Source organism: Protomyctophum parallelum (genome assembly GCF_964188405.1).
Source record: "Protomyctophum parallelum genome assembly, chromosome: 14".
Classification (NCBI taxonomy): Eukaryota; Metazoa; Chordata; class Actinopteri; order Myctophiformes; family Myctophidae; genus Protomyctophum; species Protomyctophum parallelum.
The window spans coordinates 36929108-36950306 of record NC_139709.1 but is presented as its reverse complement, the minus strand read 5'-3'; the positions used below and the strand labels follow the sequence as shown (position 1 = coordinate 36950306).

The 21199-nt window shown below is 41.5% G+C and overlaps 1 protein-coding gene across 1 annotated transcript; it reads left to right on the top strand.

The window, feature by feature from the left end:
- Positions 1 to 268: 268 nt before the first annotated feature.
- marchf11 (membrane-associated ring finger (C3HC4) 11) lies at positions 269 to 20926 on the top strand (the record flags this gene model as incomplete). The annotated part of the gene is made up of 5 exons (XM_083782773.1): positions 269 to 424; positions 5495 to 5776; positions 16242 to 16397; positions 20094 to 20286; positions 20577 to 20926. 5 exons carry the CDS (start codon positions 269 to 271, stop codon positions 20924 to 20926), a joined length of 1137 nt encoding a protein of 378 aa, XP_083638899.1.
- Positions 20927 to 21199: the final 273 nt, after the last annotated feature.

Below are 21199 nucleotides of genomic sequence, written 5' to 3'. Positions count from 1 at the left end.
GGCACCGCACAGAACGCATCAGAACGGGCTCCGGCGTCTAAATGCGTTTTGATTCCCACCTTTTCCAGTCGATTATTATGACGAGGCGTCTGCGAGCGGATGGGTGTCGGTATTTAGAAGGTGGAAGCCCACGCGTGGAACCTACAGGGTGCAATTCACGTGCATATAAACCTTCCGTTTTGTCGTTATTTCACTGGGGGTGCGGCCGGCGGGGTCGGGCTGCACCCACCTATGCCGTTTTTCTTAATTCACACTTTTGGTTTTATTAATGAGCGAAGAGGGAGGTGCGGAGGGAGAGGGAGGGGCGGCTTTGGTGGAGGGGGACGCACCGGGGGGAGAGCCGCCGTTGGGGGGCGCTAGCCACCACCCCCCCTGCACCTGTGAGGAGGATGAAGAGGAAAGACCCCCTGCCGAGAAGGACCAGGTATAGCCTTTACATTTCTGTTCTATATATTAGAGGCCTATAGAACTGTCTCAATTATTAGGTACATTTAATTTAGTTGAGATAATCACAATTAGGCCTACCGTATTTATATTGATACAATAATCAGTGGTGCAAAGTAACTAAGTGCATTTAAAAAAAAAAAACTTAACTGGATTAACTAACTGGAGTAACTCATTTACAATACTTTTACTTCTACTAACTTATTATATTGTAGCCTACTTTTGCTCCTCTACTCTGGAAAACATAGGCCTAGCCTATATGCATTTTATTTGAAAACTTGTGAGATGGAACATTCTGCAAAATGAGTAAGCTACTTTAAGTATAGCCAATACTTTTGTATTTATATTTTTAAATCTATTTCTACATTGCAGTATTGATACCTTTACTTAAAGGGACACTTCACCCTTTTAGCAAAAAAATATATATCAATGACCTTTATAAGATTTAGAACACTTTCCTGGCGTTATTTTTTGTGTAATCTCTGGGTTTAGATATTTTAGATTATCCGATCTGCACTGACGTCAGAGCAAACTTTCCGTATTCTTTCCGGACTACATTTGTCTCTGTAAACACTGCAGCTAGACCAGCCCCAATACACACTCGTCACGGACACTGTTCCACCTACCTACGTTGACTCATGTCGCAGCACCAGAGAGAGTATACAGAGAAAACAACTGCTTTGGACGCTTGGTCCAGAACCGTGTCGATGGAATATTGTCTGTCACGAGTAAGTAGGCCTATATTGCTACAAATGTAGTATTGTATAGCTGTTGTCAACTTCTTACGTTGTCTTTTGTGTATGCTAAACCAAGCTAACCGTGGTCCTTATCCGAGTGCATTGGTTTGTAGCCCCGCTTGGAACCCTACGTAAAGTTTCTGACAGTTGGATGACAATGTCAGAAACTTTACGTAGGTTGCGAGCGGGGCTAAATGGTTTGTTGCCTAGGATAGTAGGATTTAGACTCTCGTAGATATCGATTATGACATGTCAGAATCGACAAATACATCTACGACGGAATAAATCTCAGGCTTTGTAACAATTATGATTGTTAGTTGGCTACGTGTTTCCGCACGCATGTTAGACACCAGGGCAGCAGTGAACGTCGTGACAGATGAACCAGACTGTAAACATGCTATGTTATATGTTATGTGAATAAAGTGTAAGCAGCTTGAGTAATGCTTTAATCGTCCGTTCTTGAAGTAAGAGAGGCAAGAATGAAACAGGCTTGTTTGATCTAGAGACTTGATATGCTATCTTGTAATTGTATAGCGTCCGAATTGATATTCAACCCAGTGTAAGTGTTCGTTGTATGTCAATATTAGGCTACTTTAGGTAGCGGTGTGTATATTACTGTAACTGAAGAGTCAATTATACTCCACTGCTGTCTTTTTCGAGCTGTCATATTAGTGGAATATCGGAAATATCCCGGTCTATATGTTACTATAACTATATTAGCTATAGTTTACCGAACTATAATCACGTCTGTTTTATACTTTTATTGTCAATTATATCTTTCAGTCAAAATCGCTTGGTTGGGTTGCCTACAGACACTTTCTCGAGTGGGTTCTGAGAACTTCTGACTGCAAGGAGATTTGGTGCTGGAAACCGTCTTCGGATTCGAGGAAGTCTTTGCAGCTATAACATCCCAGCTGCAATAATATATTTTTCTTTTGTTTCTGTAAATAAAACTGAGCTTCACATTTTGGTTTCAATTCATTGAAGGTATGCATAGGCTATAATAAGTAGGCCTACTGTACATTTATTACTTTACCAGTAATTCAACTGTTTCAGTTTGACATTTGCTAGCATTCAGCTGTGGCACTGACACTGTAATGTGAAGGGTTATCTTCATTAGAAATGGTCTGATAATAGTCTCATTTGGCCCAGGATTCATTTGGCCATGTCTGATACCAGTGTAAAAATATTAGTCCATGTTATCAGTGAAAACATGTGAAGAGTAAAAATCTGTCCAGCTATATACTGTATGCTGTATTGAATGCTTACAAAGCTTCTAGCTGGAGTTCAATATTTATCACTAATATCAATTTCATGGGTTGACAAATAACATTGGTTGCATCTTACAATGGAAAAGGACACAGTAATGCAGTACGTTTTTTTTCTTTTTACTTCCACATTTCCACAAGAATGTTCTCTAAAAGCAGTGCATTAGAATGAGAGTATGCAAAAATCTCCATTCATTTCCATTTCAATTGGCACACCTAGACGTAAACAATAGTAACATTCTGTCTATGCTTTTGGTTCCTCAAATTGTAATGTGTAAGCAAATATAAAGCGTGTATGCCACAATGCCACAATGTTCTACCAAATCAGTGTATAACAGTGATGATAGCCACTTTCTTTGTATAAAATATCTGGTTTAGTTATTGTCAGTTTGTAAGTTTAGAGGAGAACAATAGGTGAAATGATTTGCAGTTACAAAATGTATTATACAGGAAGGAAGATAGAAGTGATAAAGCTTGATTGCAGGTGGATTTCAGGCATTCCCCTGACATCCGGCTATGACCTCCATACAGTATGTCTGTCAAGGAAGGAGCTGTCATCACCCGTCATCGGCCTCCACATTCACTGGTCTGAATGAAAAACAGAAAAACAACTTGTTAGCAATGTCTTTCATATGAAACTAGGATTGTATTCAAATAAAATAATATTCTATGTATACTGCAACATTTGCACATTTTTCATTACATATTTTCTATGCAGCTATAAATGTATGACTCCTATATATTCAAGTGTTTACTTTTTTTTTTTTTGTTCAGCAAGGCTAATTTACAGATTGACTAACTTTTTGATTATTGATAATGGACCCATCCGTGGAACTGCAGGGGGTCCCATGGATGCACTAGGCTACTGTACTGTGAATTGGTGCCATTTAATTTACTTTGTTTGCATAATACGTTGCACTGTTGTTTGCATAACTCTTTGCAATAGTCAGATTTAGAATTGTTTATTTCTTTCAGATACTTTTTCTACATGTATATAACCATATAAGCTGAGTAGATAGTATAGACTATAGAACCCAGGCCATTTCCACCGTTGTAAAGGAAAGCGCCTCAGATAGAGTATAAAAAAAGGTTTTTACCAAAAACAAAATAAGAAGCTACTACAGCTGTATGAGGCCTGGTGCGTAATGGTTTAGTGCACTATAATTAAAACAGTTTCTCAGACTTTCTGTTGTCCAAATGTATCGTTTTATTTTCGTATTATATTATCTATATTAGAAAAGGCAACATTAGCGTTAGCTGCTGATTGGTTACTTTAGCATACGTGTACCCAAAAGACACAGTAATACTACAATGTATGTACTTACTCGTGCCTGACATTCCATCCACACCACCCAGTTACTTTTAGTAGGTTTCCAGACATCTGTCATGTGCGTCCAAAGCTGCGTTGTAACTTGTGGTGTTACCCGGTACATTATTGATTCGGCAGCCCTGGGGGGGGGGGGGGGGGGGGGGATTTGTGGCAAGACGAGCGTCTCCTCTGAGGTTGTTTTTTCTTTGTATATTCTCTCTGGTGCTACTCTGATCGGCGACGGCGACATGATACAAACACAATAACAAACAAAAGCGCATGTGGGGGTGGAGTCAACGTAGGTAGGTGGAACAGCTGTCCGTGACGAGTGTGTATTGGGGCTGGTCTAGCTGCAGTGTTTTGGACAAATGTAGTCCGGAAAGAATACGGAAAGTTTGCTCTGACGTCAGTGCAGATCGGATAATCTAAAATATCTAAAACCAGAGATTACACAAAAAATAACGCCAGGAACGTGTTCTAAATCTTATAAAGGTCATTGATATATATTTTTTTGCTAAAAGGGTGAAGTGTCCCTTTAAATAAAGTATTTTAGCACTGTGACTGAAAATAATCAGCAGACATGTAGCAGTACTCAACTCAAGTACTGTACTTGTCAAAGTACTCCTGGTCAAATGTTAGGCTACCCAGTGAAAGTTGCTGGTAAGTAATATTTTTGGTGAAAACAAAACTCTTTTCTTTTAAAATGTTATAAGCACTATATTATAGTAATCATTTCTATTTGTGTCTTTGTTCAGTAAGAGGGGTCATGTCTCTGCAGCTCTTCTATAAACAGAACATGCATTTTGTGGTGGGTTGCACATTTTCAGCCGATGAGGAGAGAGAGTACCCATATTTATCAGCATGTTAGGCGATAGTGGTACGGTGCCAATTGTGTCCACTCATTTCTTTGTGTCATGACTCCCCATTTCACCTCACAGTTGAGTGAGCAGTGAACTGCTTGCAGCCAGGTGCACTGATGTCCGGAGGCAGAGCCACAGCGTGTGATCCAAAATGTTGGGTTAACTGTAATTACCGAGGCAATTCCACAGAAATCTTTACAAAACAATTAAGACAAAATGAGTTGGCACAATCGCCTCTATGCACACAGCAGCCACATTAATATATAAAGTAGAAGCCGCACACTATAGTCATTTCCATCAACTAGGCGTTTTCTTGATGCCTTTACACCCTATGGGTGCAACCACACATTCGCGTCAAGCAGCTTCAAGAAAATACCAGCCCTGCAGGGGTCACTTCCGGGACTTTAGCAGCTGGTTGCCATGTGACTCTATGCTGGTTGCTGCATTTTCACTCTAGTGAGCTGCTTCAACTTGTAGCGTGGTGAGTGGTGACCATTGTTTCTGGTTTTCCCCTTATAACGGGAGTGGATGGGACTTGAAGCCGCTTGGCGTGAATTGTGGTCGCACCCATCCTGGTCAAACAGAGTCAGGGTGCTGATATTGTGCGTGTTGGAAACACTGCTACACCAGTGTATAGGGTCCAGGGACCCTCACGGTTCCTTGAGGCATACGGGTGTGCAACTGAGTCATTTGTACACTCTCTGAGTTATGGGGCTAATAATAAAAATGGAAAAAAGCGAGAGAAACATTTCTTTCCAATATGGCTGCTGTGCTGTGCATAGAGACTTTAACAAGTGCCATCAACATTTTGCTGCTTGTGCTTTACTGTAGTCTATATAAGATAGTGACACATTGATCCTTGATCCTTGCTTCTAGGAGGAGGAGAGCAGAGGAGGTGATGGATTCCCATTTAACGAGCGCCATGGCGGCAGGGAGGACTGCTCTAATGAAGAGGGAGCAACAGCGCTGCCTGGTGGTGAAAGCGGGAAGACGCAGCAGCGAGCCATGCATTCAAACTGCTGCAGTGAAGAGGGGGCAATGGCGGCCCCCAGTTGTGTCGGTGTGAAGGCGCAGCAGCAGGCCATGCATTCGAACTGCAGCAGTGACGGTTGCATCCCGACGCCCAGCTGCAGAATCTGTTTCCAAGGAGCTGAACAGGTAGGCCTAAACAAAAAAAAATATGATCTTCTTAACTTTGTCTGCCACATGGTGGCAGCAAAGGGTAGATAAGCCTTGCCAAGGCATTCTCGCCATATATGGGTAGTTTAATTTCCGGTTTCCCGGCTCAGAGACCGCCATTGTAAGGAACGACTTATGTTAGCATTAGCTCACAATGTTTATCTTTTCCAGAAACGTTAACATGTCGGTTGCAATGCAATAAAATATCACAAATCAGATCCGAACCTCGGATGGATCACATTTTTCAGAGATAACAGCCAAAGAAGATCCTACTTTTAATGGAACGTATGGGGTTCCCATGCATCCTCATGCTGGGAATGCAAGTCGTTGCCTAGCAACCAGGCCAGTATTAAAGGTTGTTTTTCGGCGGAAACAATTCATATTTCATATATAGCTTTATGTATGAGATATCTCGTAGTTGGCATACAACAGGTGTAGAGGGAAAGTATGAGATATCTTATACTTGGCAATCAATTAATAGAAATATAGACCTCTTTTCGTCAGGGAGAGGACTAGAGGAGTTGTGTTAACAAAAAAGTAAGTGCCATGGACAGTGACACAATATACTCCAGTACCATGGACAGTGACAGAGTATACTCCAGTGCCATGGACAGTGTCAGTGTGAACTACAATTCAGTACCATGGACAGTGACACAGTATACTCCAGTGCCATGGACAGTGACACAATATACTCCAGTCCCATGGACAGTGACACAATATACTCCAGTGCCATGGACAGTGTCAGTGTGAACTACAATTCAGTACCATGGACAGTGACACAGTATACTCCAGTGCCATGGACAGTGACACAATATACTCCAGTCCCATGGACAGTGACACAATATACTCCAGTGCCATGGACAGTGTCAGTGTGAACTACAATTCAGTACCATGGACAGTGACACAGTATAATTCAGTGCCATGGACAGTGTCAGTGTGAACTACAATTCAGTAACATGGACAGTGACACAATATACTCCAGTACCATGGACAGTGTCAGTGTGAACTACAATTCAGTACCATGGACAGTGATAATATACTCCAGTGCCATGGACAGTGACACAATATACTCCAGTACCATGGACAGTGTCATTGTGAACTACAATTCAGTACCATGGACCATACTGTAGACTTCAGTAAACATGGACAGTGCATGGCATTGCCTGCCCAGAAAAGTTTCAACCTTTTCTGGACCAAGGCCCGCATGAAAATCTCTAAAGCTGTTTCACGTTGTGAGCTTGGAGATATGCTACTTTATAAATTGTTTAAAGTGAAATAGAAAGTCTGTCTGTGGGTTTCATATTGAACCAAAGAGAAGCCTTAAGAGTAAATATTAGTAAATAGTAGATTACTAAATATTAACTACACTGGATATTTTTTTCCATTTCCCTTAAAAGTAACGGTTTTGGACATACAAGGTATCCAGCTAACAGCTATGATGTCAAACAAGTCTGTGTTAGAATGGTTTCCCATTTAGACGGATCTGAGTTAATCTAACATTTGGAGCCGGTGGAGGTTCGCCCCATGAATTCAGAATTAATCTTCCACCACTATAAACCACCTGTGTTACAATGTCATCACCTCACTGCTGGGCAGCAGCCAGCAGGAAGACAGCAGCCAAATGAAACCTGACTACCACCTGTTATACTAGCAAATGTTTCCCTATTGGAAAACAGGACCTTGCAGTACTTTCTGTTAATGACAAAGACAAATACATACATATATTTTCTAATGTAGGCCTACCATATCGTCTCTGTCGGGTGGAAACCTCATATGTCCAAAACTAAAATACAGTCTGACTACTGTTCCCTATCGATAAAGGCATAAAAAGCCCCCCCCCACCCAAAAGAAAACTAAAATAGCAAAAGTAGCAGACTGACAAGCTTAAAATGTGTCTATTCGTGCCGAGTTCCGAGCTTGCAGATCTGCTGCTTTTGATGTTTTTGTGTGACACAAGTAGTGACACTTTTGTATGATCAAGTAGGGCATTGATTTACGGTAGTAAATCAATGTTCAATCAATCAATAGTTAATGTTCAATCAATAGTTAACATACGGAGATAAGAGGTTTCTGACTGACAGCAATGCTATTTTACTTTGGTAGTCTACTGTAAGCATTTTGATGCCACTACTTCCGTACTTGCACTCAAGTAGACTTTTTAATACAGGCCTTTTGGTTGTAAAAGAGTATGTCTACATTTTGGCATTGATACTTTTACTTAAATCAGAGTACTTCTTCCACTGCTGCCTGCAGCTGCCATAGATGGACGGATGTGGACTCATCATAAGTACTGAAATATGACACCACAGCATGACAAGGCACTTCTTCACTGAGAGACCATTCATACTTACACACAGTGGTGGACAGTGTTTACTTGAGTACTGTACCTTTTTACTGTAAGTAAAAAATCACACCCGGGTGACTGTGAAGTGAGGGGCGCTCTTACCATTGTACATCATCATGACGTAACATGTCTATTTGCTCAGACACTATGATGTAAACTTGTCCATTTATTGTCAATGGGAATTTAATTTTGTGTAGGACAAATCACACCCGTGTGAAGTGAGGGTCGCTAATATATTAACACAATCAGCTATGGGATTCTTTCAAAATAGAAGCTATTATATAAGATATGGCCGCTTTTACTCTGTAAAGCCCCCCCTTCCCTTCCAGAAAAGAAACTGAGACATATTTCTGCTTGCTTAACTTGCTCTCGTTTTGATAAAAATCGCTCGATGATCCCTCGCGTTCATATTTTGAACGAGAGGCAGGTCAGAAGTCAGAAATGAAGAGCTTAGTATATCCATCTGATCAAAACCATGGAGAGCTCCTTAGATTAGGAGATAATCTGTATGGTATAGTATGTTAATACAATATTACTTTTACAACTGGGGTGGTTGTGTGTTCAAGGTCATGTCTAACCAGATACACAGGATCTGACACAGACTTTGACCTGATGATCAAGATTAAATGTATCCCCTGAGCAAGTAGGCAGGCTCTATTAGCTCAATGGTAAACATTTCAGCACTTGCACAGGAATGCCTCAGTTACGGTTAAGTGTTAACTTTATTAAGGTGAATAAACACATTTATATACACATCTAAATGTGAAGCGTATATGTGATTATTTGCCACTCCTCTCTTCCTCCTGCCTCTCTATATCATTGGTATCCTTCAGATTTGTCCACCACTTAATTCACTACAGTGACGAAGACAACGCAATTGCGTTGGGGGCCCCAGAGTCATTTGGGGTCCACAGCCACCCACCTGTGCCATCAGTAAAATAAATACACACAGAGATGCAATGTCAGTTGAGTTGGCCATAGTTTGGCGGAGCCCGTTTGGTGGCTACTGCTACAAGTGCTACAAGACCTTTAGCCTAGTATAAAAATGTAACATAAATTAACATAAATACTACTGTATTTATCCACTTAAACTCCAGTATGGTTGACCGGGGTCCCTCAGGGCTCTAGTGTTAATGTGGGCAAAGCTTTTGTGTTGCAACGCATTGTGAGCTCTTCGATCTGCTATGTCCCTATGAAAGCTTTCCCCACAATATGGATGTAGCTGCATGGGGTTCAATTGGTTACGTAGGCCTATGGCCTATTTTTAGGCCATTACCACCCCGAAATCATCATGTTTGAACAGATGTCGAACAGACCCCCCCGAGACCCCCCCCACCCTGATAAGCACTTGGAATGTAGGAGTTGTGGAATAACATTTTCGGTTCCAGACATAAATATTGGGAAAATAGTAGATCTACAAGTCAGCTTGCAGTTTAGCTTATTCTCACAAATCCATGTGGTCTTTTTCTTTTTTTCCTTTGAGGTATTTATAAAGTCTTAAAAGTCCATTGTCATTTGGGACATCGCCCCCCACCACCACTGACGTTTGGTGATTGAGTTATGTAACTCAGTTCCTGTCTAACCCACTGCGTCCATTCATAGATAGTCACGTGCGCGCAGAGCGACTCGTGGAGGAGTGAATGGATAAGTGGACATCCTGTCTGCTGGAACCTATTAGCAGGGATAATGTAATAGCAGCGTGCCTTCCGGGGCCAGACAAAAAGATTTGATTTCCACGCAGCGATGGGGGGGGGGGGGGGGGGGGGGGCGGAGGTAGACAGCACAGTGATGACATGATGACACTATGGTTTATTAACCTATTAAAGGAGTAGTTCACCCAAAATAATGACTTATTTTCTATCAATTGCACACCCCATGAATCCTTGAATTCATGGAGATTTGTTTCGTTTTTGTCGCATTCTTGAGCCGATGAGTTGATGACCGGATTATCGGTCAGTAGGAGACTCAATTGTGTCTCCTACTGCCTAGTTTTTTTCAATTGGCCTAAAACATTGTCTATATAACTGCTCCTAAACCCTCTTCATCCGTGGCAGAAATAAGACACCGTTCCAACTGATCTCACTGAGGGCTTTTTATTTTCCCAAGTGACAACCGTGAAAAACTGTAAAGAAATATAACGATATACTTTTAAATACAATGAAACAATGCAATATGAATGTCTTTCTCAATCCTGATGTCCGTATTATATAAACACAATGAAATGTACACAAACTATAAACGATACAATAGCAATTAAACTTTTACAGAAACAAACAAAACACTGGGAACATACCGTATGTGCCTTCTGCACCGATTATTAGGAGTTAAGTTCTTGTTCTTTCATATTATTTTCTTTCTTGTCTTTGTCAGACTCTCTGACATGAGAGAGCTCCTCTCTGCAGCTCTGCTCTGTTTGTTCTGCTCTCTCTGACATGCCCAAGACCCAACAGGTGATTTAAATGAGGTGATTAGAATGAGGTGATTAGAGCAGGTGAGCCTAATTCAACCTGCCCCTGAACCAGACAGACCACAAAACAGAGCACAGTAGATGGCACTATATCACCATGCCTTTACCATATGTACCCAAATAAACCTACATAATGTTCACATATACATTTTCCAAAGGTAAGCAATAAAATCCATTCAACAAAATCCCATTGCTGGGACAGTTACAGTCTATATACATACATTCATGAATCCACCTGCTGACGGGCTGTCCTTAATTTTATTATATCTATGTGACCATATAATCAACATCCTATATAAGGCAACATTTTCCAAATTTCATTATGCTTTAAGTAGCATGTGACGTGTCAAACTAGGGGGTTTTCATAATTCTGAATCCATTGCAAGCATTATAGTTTTGCACGAAAAACACTGAGGGGTTGATTTAGGACTTCTATTTTACTTACTTCTATATTACTAATCTAATTACAGTATTATGATCTGGGGGCGTGTGGTATGTCATATTGCAATTTTGGGCATGTTAAGAAGCGCTTTGGACACCCCGCGGAGTGCGCAAAACGGCCTTGAATTAGTCATGGGTGTGTTTAAGGCGTGTTTGAGACGTACCCAATCAACATGTCTGTACTATTCTATTTACCAGTCAGCTGATGTCACATACGGAATGCGCACTTTGGGGATCGTGGTAATACATTTCTGCAGGCTGGCACCATAGAAGACATGACATGACTTTGTCACATTTGTTAATTATTCCTATTGCACTGCATGCTATCACCTTTATGCCTCAAAAGAACAGACCCACCTATACCTTTCAGATCGGAATGGAACTGCGAGTAGATAGCAGCATATTGGCAAATTGGCAATCCATGCGGAATGTTCCCAGAATCGTCTAACCCCCGAACATGCAAGTTCGTTTGATATTGTTTAATTCGATAACGATAGAACCATGTACCATACAGCGAATGAAAGCAAGATTCCTAAGGAATATGGAGATTTTTACATTTAATAAAACGGTTGAGAAATGAGAGAACCATGAGTGTTTATAGGCTAATATCAACGTTTTTTTATGAAAGACAAACGGGCTGTGAACTTGAAGAGCTCAATCACCATCCCGACACGGAAGAAATATAGCCTAGTGCATGCATGTATATGCACTGTTGCACTTGCACACAGTAGCCTACACACGCTCTTTATTTGTTTCTATTGAAAAAAAAACAGTAAAATAACGTTTATTATATTTTATTTCATTCAAATCACGAGGAAGGAATGAGTTGAATGCGTGCTGCGTAATGCTGTGGCCCCGATGGTATGGTCTTCGCTGAGTTCGCTCGTAGCATTTTATTTAAGAAGACTTGAATCGGGTGTGATACAGCGTATGAAAGCAAAGTTCCCAAGGATTATGGAGATGTTTTTATTTTTTTTAAAGGTTGAGAAATGTAAGAATTATGGCCGTTTCTAATCTCAACATTTTTACCAAAGAAAGCCTCTCTCTTTGCAGCAGCAGAGAGCAGCCATGTTAGAAACAACTAAATAGGTCTATAAAAATAATCCCAAAAGAAGCGCATATAACAGGGGTCTGTAACCTATTTTAAATGAAGTGCCATGTTTTTATTTTCTAAATAGTGAGTCTGCCATATCCAGATTAATTTGAATGACACCACATTAAAATAAAAAAACATATTTTGATTGTCCACAAATATAAAGTTTTTCCTTCTTTTTAAATATGTTCAACACGGGCCGATATGCCTTTCATAATACGAATGTGCGCAGAGCGAGGCCAATTTATGTATTTCCATTGGTAAAACGCACCTTCAAAATCTACCCATGAGTGTGAGTTCATCACATTTGAGAAAGTGGCCATGCGGTTGAATTTAGCCCAAGGACAGTTTTTCATGCAAAACTAACGCTGGAATGCATTCAGAATCAAATCATGAACAATTTTGTTCAAATCATTGAATATTATTATATTCTTTGCATCTGGGGGTCCCTGGGACAAAAGGTTTTGAGATTGGGCGGCCAAATAAATGTAATGTTCGGGTTCCTTGACATGAGAAAGTTTGAGCACCAGACTCTATACAACCAGTGGTGCAAAGTAACAAAGTACATTTACTCGAGTACCTTACTTGAGCATAATTTTCAGTTATCTTGCCTAGCTACAGATGTGGTTGTCGGTTCAAATCCCTCATCTTTAAGTGGGTTTCGAATTTGATGTGTACCTCATCAACTGCCACTGCCACTGGTGTTCTTGAGCATGGCCCTCTAATTTGATTGATTCATGTTTTTTATTAGCAAAACATGAACATAATGTTGCTAAAACACTATGTTGCTATGTCTGGGGTTCTCAATGTTTTTTCAAGGACCCCCCCCCCCCCGATAACGATAAAGTTTGTGACACACACTGAAAGGATTGACTTTCTTGATGTAACAATCTTCAAGGGCCCAAACTTTAACACAAATGGGAAACTAGACTTAAAAGTATTCTTTAAAGAAACAGACACCCTATTACACAAAACGTCATTCCACCCGACACACTCTTACACAGGGATAGTCAAATCACAACTACTAAAATTCCATAGGATTTGCACGCAAAGTAGTGATTTCAAAATAGCTTGTAAAACACTATTTAAGGCACTCAGACTAAGGGGATACACTAGGACATTCCTCCGGAAAGCTCAAAGTACCTTCTTAGAAATAAGAGTGCGAGATCCAGGCCCTAAATTGGCCCTGATAACCAGTTATTCAACACAGAGCACACTAGCCAACAACAGAATAAAAAGGAATTTTGAGAACCGAACGGATGATCTTCTAAAAGATTATAAAATTATATTGGCATACAGAAAAAACAAAAACCTTAAAGATTATCTAGTACACAGCAAGCTAAAAGAAATCAACACACCAGCACGCGAGGGACCAGAATACTTCAAACCCAAACAATTAGTCAAAAATAGAACTACAAAACGCGTGTTAGAGATTAAACAACGAATAACAACCAGAAACAGCAACTGCATTTACTTAATCACATGTAACAAATGTGGTTTACAATATGTCGGAGAAATGGGTAAAACAATAGGTACAAGGCTGGGACAACACAGATACAATATTAACAATGGAAAAAAGACAACCACAAGATTTGTGCAACATTTCATGGCTCATGGCATTGAAGCTCTAAAATGCGCTGGACTTCAACACAATCCCAACTGGACAGTAGGACAAAGACGTTTTAATGAAAAACAGTGGATTAAGAACCTCAACACGGATTTTCCTGGAGGCTTAAACATGCCTAAAATCAGATCTTGAACACAACAAAACCTAAACGCAGGATTAAACTGGAGAAATCTAAAAATGATTGGATCAGACTTCTTTCAGATACATGGCGAATGCATTTATTCCTTGCATTGTGCCTAAACATGTTGCGACCTGCCGTCGCAACATGTAAAAATGATGCTTTCCAGGTCTTAATGGTTGCATTCTTTTTTTATTATTGGTTTTTTTGCACATGGCTTTGGGGGTTTTCAGGGATTGAATGAAAGTTGTCCTTGATGTGGGCTTTTATCAATCACTGTGAAGCGTATCGACCGGCTCTAATTCATCTTAAGCTGCAGCAGCGCTCAACCCACAAGGTTAGAACGACACTGACAAAACGACCTGCCCACCAACTGACCTTAATACACTATTAATATGCCACTCACCCACCAAAGTACACGTCCGTACAGCTCGAATGGCCTGTGGTACTCACGTTTATTTTGTATTTTTAACTTATCCACTTAAACCCCAGCATTCATATTGCGTGGAAAGCTTTCTACTTTTGTTTTTCATGCAGAAAATAGCAGATCGACAAGCTCCCATTGTGCGAGCTTTCCCCACAATATCTACTTAAAGTAAACAAGAGTAGGTTTTAAAATGTGTCAAAATTGTTGTAATGTAAAATAGATAGGGCTTCATTGGTTGATGTATGTTTTGTAATAACAATCTAAATCTGTAAAGTTATTAGTAACAATGTATTTTTTTTTAATAATTGTAGACAGTGTAGTAAAAAGTCCAATATCTGCCTCTTGAGATGTAGTGGGATAGAAGTATCGTATTAACTATCGAATAATGGAAAGTACACCTCAAAAAGTACAGGAGTACTTGAGTAATGTGCTTAGATACTTTCCACCACCGCTAATGACTGCCCAGAGGAATGCCTGTCTAAAAATAAGATACAGCTCATAACAAATGGGCATGGCTGCATGATTGGTGTGTGTGTGTGTGTGTGTGTGTGTGTGTGTGTGCGTGCGCGTGCGCGCAACTGTGCGTGTGTGTGTGCACGTGTGCATGTGATTGATCACATACGTTCCAATACAGCATCTCGCAATTAATATCCTTAAGTGTTCCTGCTTGGAGAAATGGCTATTGACAAATGTGTACTGGGTAATAATGCTCCCCGTGTGTGTGTGTGTGTGTGTGTGTGTGTGTGTGTGTGTGTGTGTGTGTGTGTGTGTGTGTGTGCAGGTCACATTGGAGGTCTGAAGACTTTTCTCTGATGTATGACTTTACTTTTGTTTTCAATTTCCTTTTAGTTTTGATTAATTCTCAAATGGGATTTGCTAGTTTAGTTTAGTCTTCAGTTTAAAAAATCATAACCTTTGAATACTTGTAATGCCTGTACTGTTAATAAGCATGATGCAAGTAACTCCATGTTCATTTACTCTCGACTAGTGAGGCCCTAAAAGACCAGTGGTTCTCAAACCTTTTAGCTCGAGACCCAAAAGAGAAATTTGATGTCTCCCTGGGACCCAAGCTCTGGACTTTTATACTCTATAAGGGCCCTATTACATGAACGTGGTCCTATAACTATAATATCCTTGATGCATCGTGAATCCACTGAGGATGTCACTGTGTGTGATTAATGCCATGTGTGCCGTGCAGAGTCTCATCATTAGTATCTTTGTTTTATGATTTATGATGATTGAGCAAAGGCATGCTGGGATAGGGTCAAGATGAGGCGTGTTTGATTTATGACCCAGTAGAGAACCCGGGAGAGACCCCTGGTGGCCGATCCCAGTACTGGGGTGGCCCATTACATGATTTTGTTTAACTTAGGTAAAAGTATCAATACCGAACTGTAGAAATCCTCAATTACAAGTTACAATTCAAAGTCTGAGGTTTGAAATGTACTTTTAAAGTGAAATACCCCTTTAAGTACTTTTTAACTAACTTTACTTAGGCCTACTATTTGTATTGTTTTTGGATAAATTACATTTCATTACTTTTGACTAATTTGTGTCATTTTGACATATGTCTATGAAGGTAAAATATGAATGAACCATATACACGTATATATATATGTGTGTGTGTGTGTGTGTGTGTGTGTGTGTGTGTGTGTGTGTGTGTGTGTGTGTGTGTGTGTGTGTGTGTGTGTGTGTGTGTGCAATGCATGCATCTCAGAACAAATCGGGTCCATAACCATAAGAAAAGAAACGTCTTATTCCATATTGTCACATGCCCACTCAGTGCCGTCATTTGAAAGAAATCTCGGAACAGGTCGATATCGGATCAAATTTCACAGGTCCATTTCGGCTTTGGGTCTATTCTTTAGACCTGTGAAGAGCTCTAATTTGAACCAATGTTGTGTTGCTTATTGTATTTCTCCTGCAGGGGGAGCTGTTGAACCCGTGTCGATGCGATGGCTCAGTGCGCTACACCCATCAGACGTGTCTGTTGAAGTGGATCAGTGAACGAGGATGTTGGACCTGCGAGCTGTGCTGCTATCGCTTCCATGTTCTCCCCATTAACATGAAAACACCCTGGCAGGTGAGGAGATAACTGAAATGTGCTGCTATTGCTACCATGTTCTATCCTTTAAACCAACCTTGACATAATTATCTAGACTCTTCTTCAACAAAGATGGTGAAAGCAAATATTCTGTATTACTTTTTGTAAAGTACAGAAAACTGAAGTCCTTAACCCAGAAACCTAACCTCACAGAATAATAACCTCCAAACCACACCAACCTGGGCGAAAGCTCTGCAAAAAAGGCAGTCCCCTTCATGATCACGCCCTGCAGTGCTCACCCAGCTGGCAATCAAGCCTAAATTATATTCCCCCGAGAGTGGCCGAGAAAATCAGACCTATACAAGCAAACCAGTGCTCATCAAAACAACAAGTTTGGGAATCTGTTGTCTGCTATTTTCTGCAAAAGCTTTCCTCATAATATGGATGCTTCTTAAAAAGAATTGTCAAATAAACAACATTTATTTTAACTCCTTATAACAACAAAGTTGTCTGCAAGGGGGGTTTCAAGAACCTTTCTGGGTATTTACAGTGACGATCAATTCGCCACATTGGGGAAAACAGAAGTTCATCGGCTTTGTTGATTGGCCAATCCAACCCATATAGGCTTTGTGGATTGGTGAAAGTTTGCGTGACATTTGTGCCAGTGAACCAATAAGTAGATTGCATATCATAGGTCTACACAGTGGTCTATCCCGGGGGAGGCCTGGAAGAATCCAATTTTGTCGGAGAGGAGAGAAATGTACAGCTGGACTGTGCATCTGAAAGGAGATCCGATGGGATACCGCCATGCAGCTGTCGCATTGGGATACAAGGTGTATTCCTTTGGTTACTTTTGACACCAATCAGATGGCCGTCTACGTCTTCAACACAGTGTCTTTAAGCTGGAGGAAGTTGCCCCCAGGGACTACGGCAAGAGGGGACCGCCCCCCTGAGGTTCCCTCCAGACGCAACGGCCACACCGCTGTGCTGGTAGAAGACATCGCTTTCATCTGGGGGGGACGGTATCCTTACTGTAATGCTCTTTATGCGTTTGATGTTGACTCCCACAGATGGTTTGAGCCCAGGGATTCTGGAACTGTTCCGAAGCCAAGGTGCCACCACTCTGCCTGTGTATTGGCAAAGGTCATGTATATCTACGGAGGAATCCCTCATCTGTGCCGACACAACAATGACATCTACAAGTTGGATACCACCACAATGGTCTGGTCTTTGATTAACACTAGATGCACTCCATCACTTGCCACAGGTCACTCTTCCACCATCATCGGGACAAAGATGATTGTATTTGGGGGTTGGGGTTACAAGTGGAAATACTGCAACACCATCAGAGTGTTTGACACAGAGACCAACTGCTGCGTAAGCATGCCTTCTGCACAGCTTCCAGAACAACGCAGGGCTCATTCAGCCTTTGCCTACAACGGAGAGCTGTACATATTTGGTGGCTGCAACTCTAAACAGACATTCAATGATGTGTGGAAATTCAATCCAGAGACCTTTTCCGGGAAGAAGGGGAAAGGCCCGTCTCAGATGTCCTGGATGTGCTGTTGCATGGTGGGAAATTGTGTCATCCTCTATGGTGGGCATAACACACCCGATGACCTGTACATCTTAGACTTAAGTCCTAGTCTGAAGATGTTATCCAAGATATCGGTTATTCAGTACGACCTGGAGAAGAAGGAACTCCCACACCACATCAGGTGGAGTTTGCAGCCATGTCAAACAACAGCAACAGAAGAAAACGTCAGAGAACAACTGAGATCGACAGTTCCAGAAAATGGAACAGAAGAAAGAGGGACACGTGACAACAAAGGTGGTGTAGACCAGCGGTTCTCAGGCCAAGGTCACGGCTGAAAAATTAAAGTGGCAAAACAATCCAGTAGTGACACCAACACAAGTAAGAGATATGACCATGATGAACAACTTTGCGAAGATTGTATTTTTTTGTTGATAGTGCGACCGGGGAGCAAATATTTGCAATATGGATTCATTGATGACTGACAATGGTCTGGACTGTCATTTCCCCTGTTGACACCTTCTTCCAAAAGGACGACTTGTTGGGAGTTAGACTGTGTTGGTCATCCAGTATTTGCCTACAATGGAGAGCTGTAAATTTTTTGCGGCTGCAACTTTAACCAGACCTATGATGATATGAATACATTCAAAGCACAGCCACAGACTGTCTTCTGGAAACAGATTGAGCCCAAGGGGAAGCTCCTGTCTCAGATGATTCGGACGTGCTGTTGCATGTGGGGAGATCATATCATCATCTTTTTAGGAGACGACACAACCTTATGACCTGTACATCTTAGACTTAAGTCCTAGTCTGAAGACACTATGCAAGCCAGCAGTTATCCTAGAACAGTCAGGAAACACTTATAACACTCAACAACAGAACCCCCAGAGTACGGCAGTTACAGACAATGGAACGGAAGAAAGAACATAAGAGAAAAACAAAATTGTGTGGCAGGAATGTTACCTACCTTTCCTCCTAATCTGATGTGAATAAATCTGATGGGTGAAAGGAAAGGAAAGGTACTATGTTTACCCAGGGTAACTGGACTAAGCTCAATAACTTGTTTACAGCCAGGCCCTGCTCATAGAACATTTCATGGTAGGGGTTCAATGCCTTGTCCAAGGGCACTTCAGCGGTGGTAAATTTAACGTGCCGGTCCGGGGATACGAACTAGCGACCTTCCGATATCAAGACCGTTCCGCAAACCATTCGGCCACTTGTAGTGCAACAAGTCCACATAATACATCTCTTTGTTGTCATAATTATGGGGGAAGTACAGTAGCTCTAAGAGAACTAGTGCAACCTCAACTGTTTACAATGGTGGGAAGTAACATTTTGAGGTACTTTTTATTTTCTTCTCTTTTCTTTTATATTTCATACTTTAGTTACTAGTTACTTTGGAAATTAAGGGCACATTCGGAAATAGCACACTGAGCACACTGTGCAATGCAAACTAATAGGCGAGTGTGCTCCAGTGCGGTATTTCCGAACACGCCCTTAGATGATTCATTCTAAACATACATTAACCATGTAAGCCTTATTTTATCATTTGTCTTGTCCAATTATTAATTATTATTAATTTTGAGATTTTGGCCCATATCGATATCCGATAAAATGCAGGGTCAAATCGGCCTATACCGATACTGATATCATATAATATATTATGTATTATTTATATATATATATATATATATATATATGTGTGTATATATATATTTATATATATGTGTGTATATATATATATATATATATATATATATATATATATATATATATATATATATATTGAGCTCATTACTGATTTGATGGGCACTAGCTGCCATTTCATAAGGCAGCCAAGTCTATGGGATTATTTATGTTTGTTTAGAGCACGTAAATGGTTTGCCAGCCAAGTCTGTGGACTTTAATGTTTGTTTAGGGCACTAAATGACGACGTAAGACGCCATGTGGCCAATATAAACAGAGTGGGCAACTGGGCACCCCTCAGTTCACACGAGTGTTTTTTTGTGTTCATTTTCAAAGCCCTTACTGGTCAAAGCCCTTACCCTGTGTGTTGTTCCAACATGGCAGGCCATCAACATGACGCTGGCAGAGAAAGATCATTGTGTGTGTGTGTGTGTGTGTGTGTGTGTGTGTGTGTGTGTGTGTGTGTGTGTGTGTGTGTGTGTGTGTGTGTGTGTGTGTGTGTGTGCTCCTAACAGTGGCAGGCCATCAACATGTCACTGGTGGAGAAGGTCCAGATCGTGGCGGTGGTGCTGGGCTCGGTGTTCCTGGTGTCCAGCATCTCCTGGCTGCTGTGGTCGGCTCTCTCTCCGCAGGCCGTGTGGCAGCGGCGAGACGTCCTCTTCCAGATCTGCTACGCCATGTACGGCTTCATGGACCTGGTCTGCGTGGGTCCGTAAACACTCTTGTTTTATTCATTATACCTTATAGGTTTATAGTTTAGGTATTCTTAGCATGCCCTCATCCAGAAAAGAAAGAGAAAAAGGGAAAAAACATGGGACAAGACAAAGAAGACTAGACTAGGACAACAATAACTCAGTCAGTCTCAACAGGAGGGAGTAGAAACTAAATACGTCTAATATAAAATAAATATATATAATTATATATATCTCATCCTCACATAAGATGTTTACTCCATAAATAAATAAACAGACCAGCCTGTCTTTTCCTGGTTGTAATAGGCCTGATCGTCCACGAGGGGGCAGCGGTGCACAACGTGTTCATGCGCTGGCGGGCTGTCAACCTCCACTGGGACGTCCAGGGCTACGACAAGGCCGCCGACATGGAGGAGATGGGCGCCGACGAGCGACAACGGACCCTCGTGCCCCCCCGGACGCTGTGGCTGCCCCTGGTCACCCTGGGGCCCGATGGCGGGCCCTTGCGGCCCCCCACGCAGCTCAACGGCGGCCCCCACGTGCCCTGGACATCATGGCTCTGCTGTTTCCCCTGTCCCTCCCTGGTCCCCACCGGGGACGGCCTGGTCCCACACAGCGATTCGGGGGAAGTGGTGATCCGCGTCACCTCCGTGTGACAGACGCTGTTGCTGTTGAATTGAATTGTCTTTCAAGCCCTACCCTCCCCACTCTATCCAGAAGGGTGGGCACACAAACACACTACTAACGGCTTTAGGGGCCATTGAAAAACAGGGCCCTGTAGGACAGCCAGAGGACACATTTAACCCAATGGTTCTCAACCCGTGGGTCGGGACCCCCAGTGGGTTCCCCACATGATTTATTATTTGATGGGGGGTCCCAGGTGACAGTGAAGTGACAATTTCACCTTTAAGACCATTTTAATACCTCTG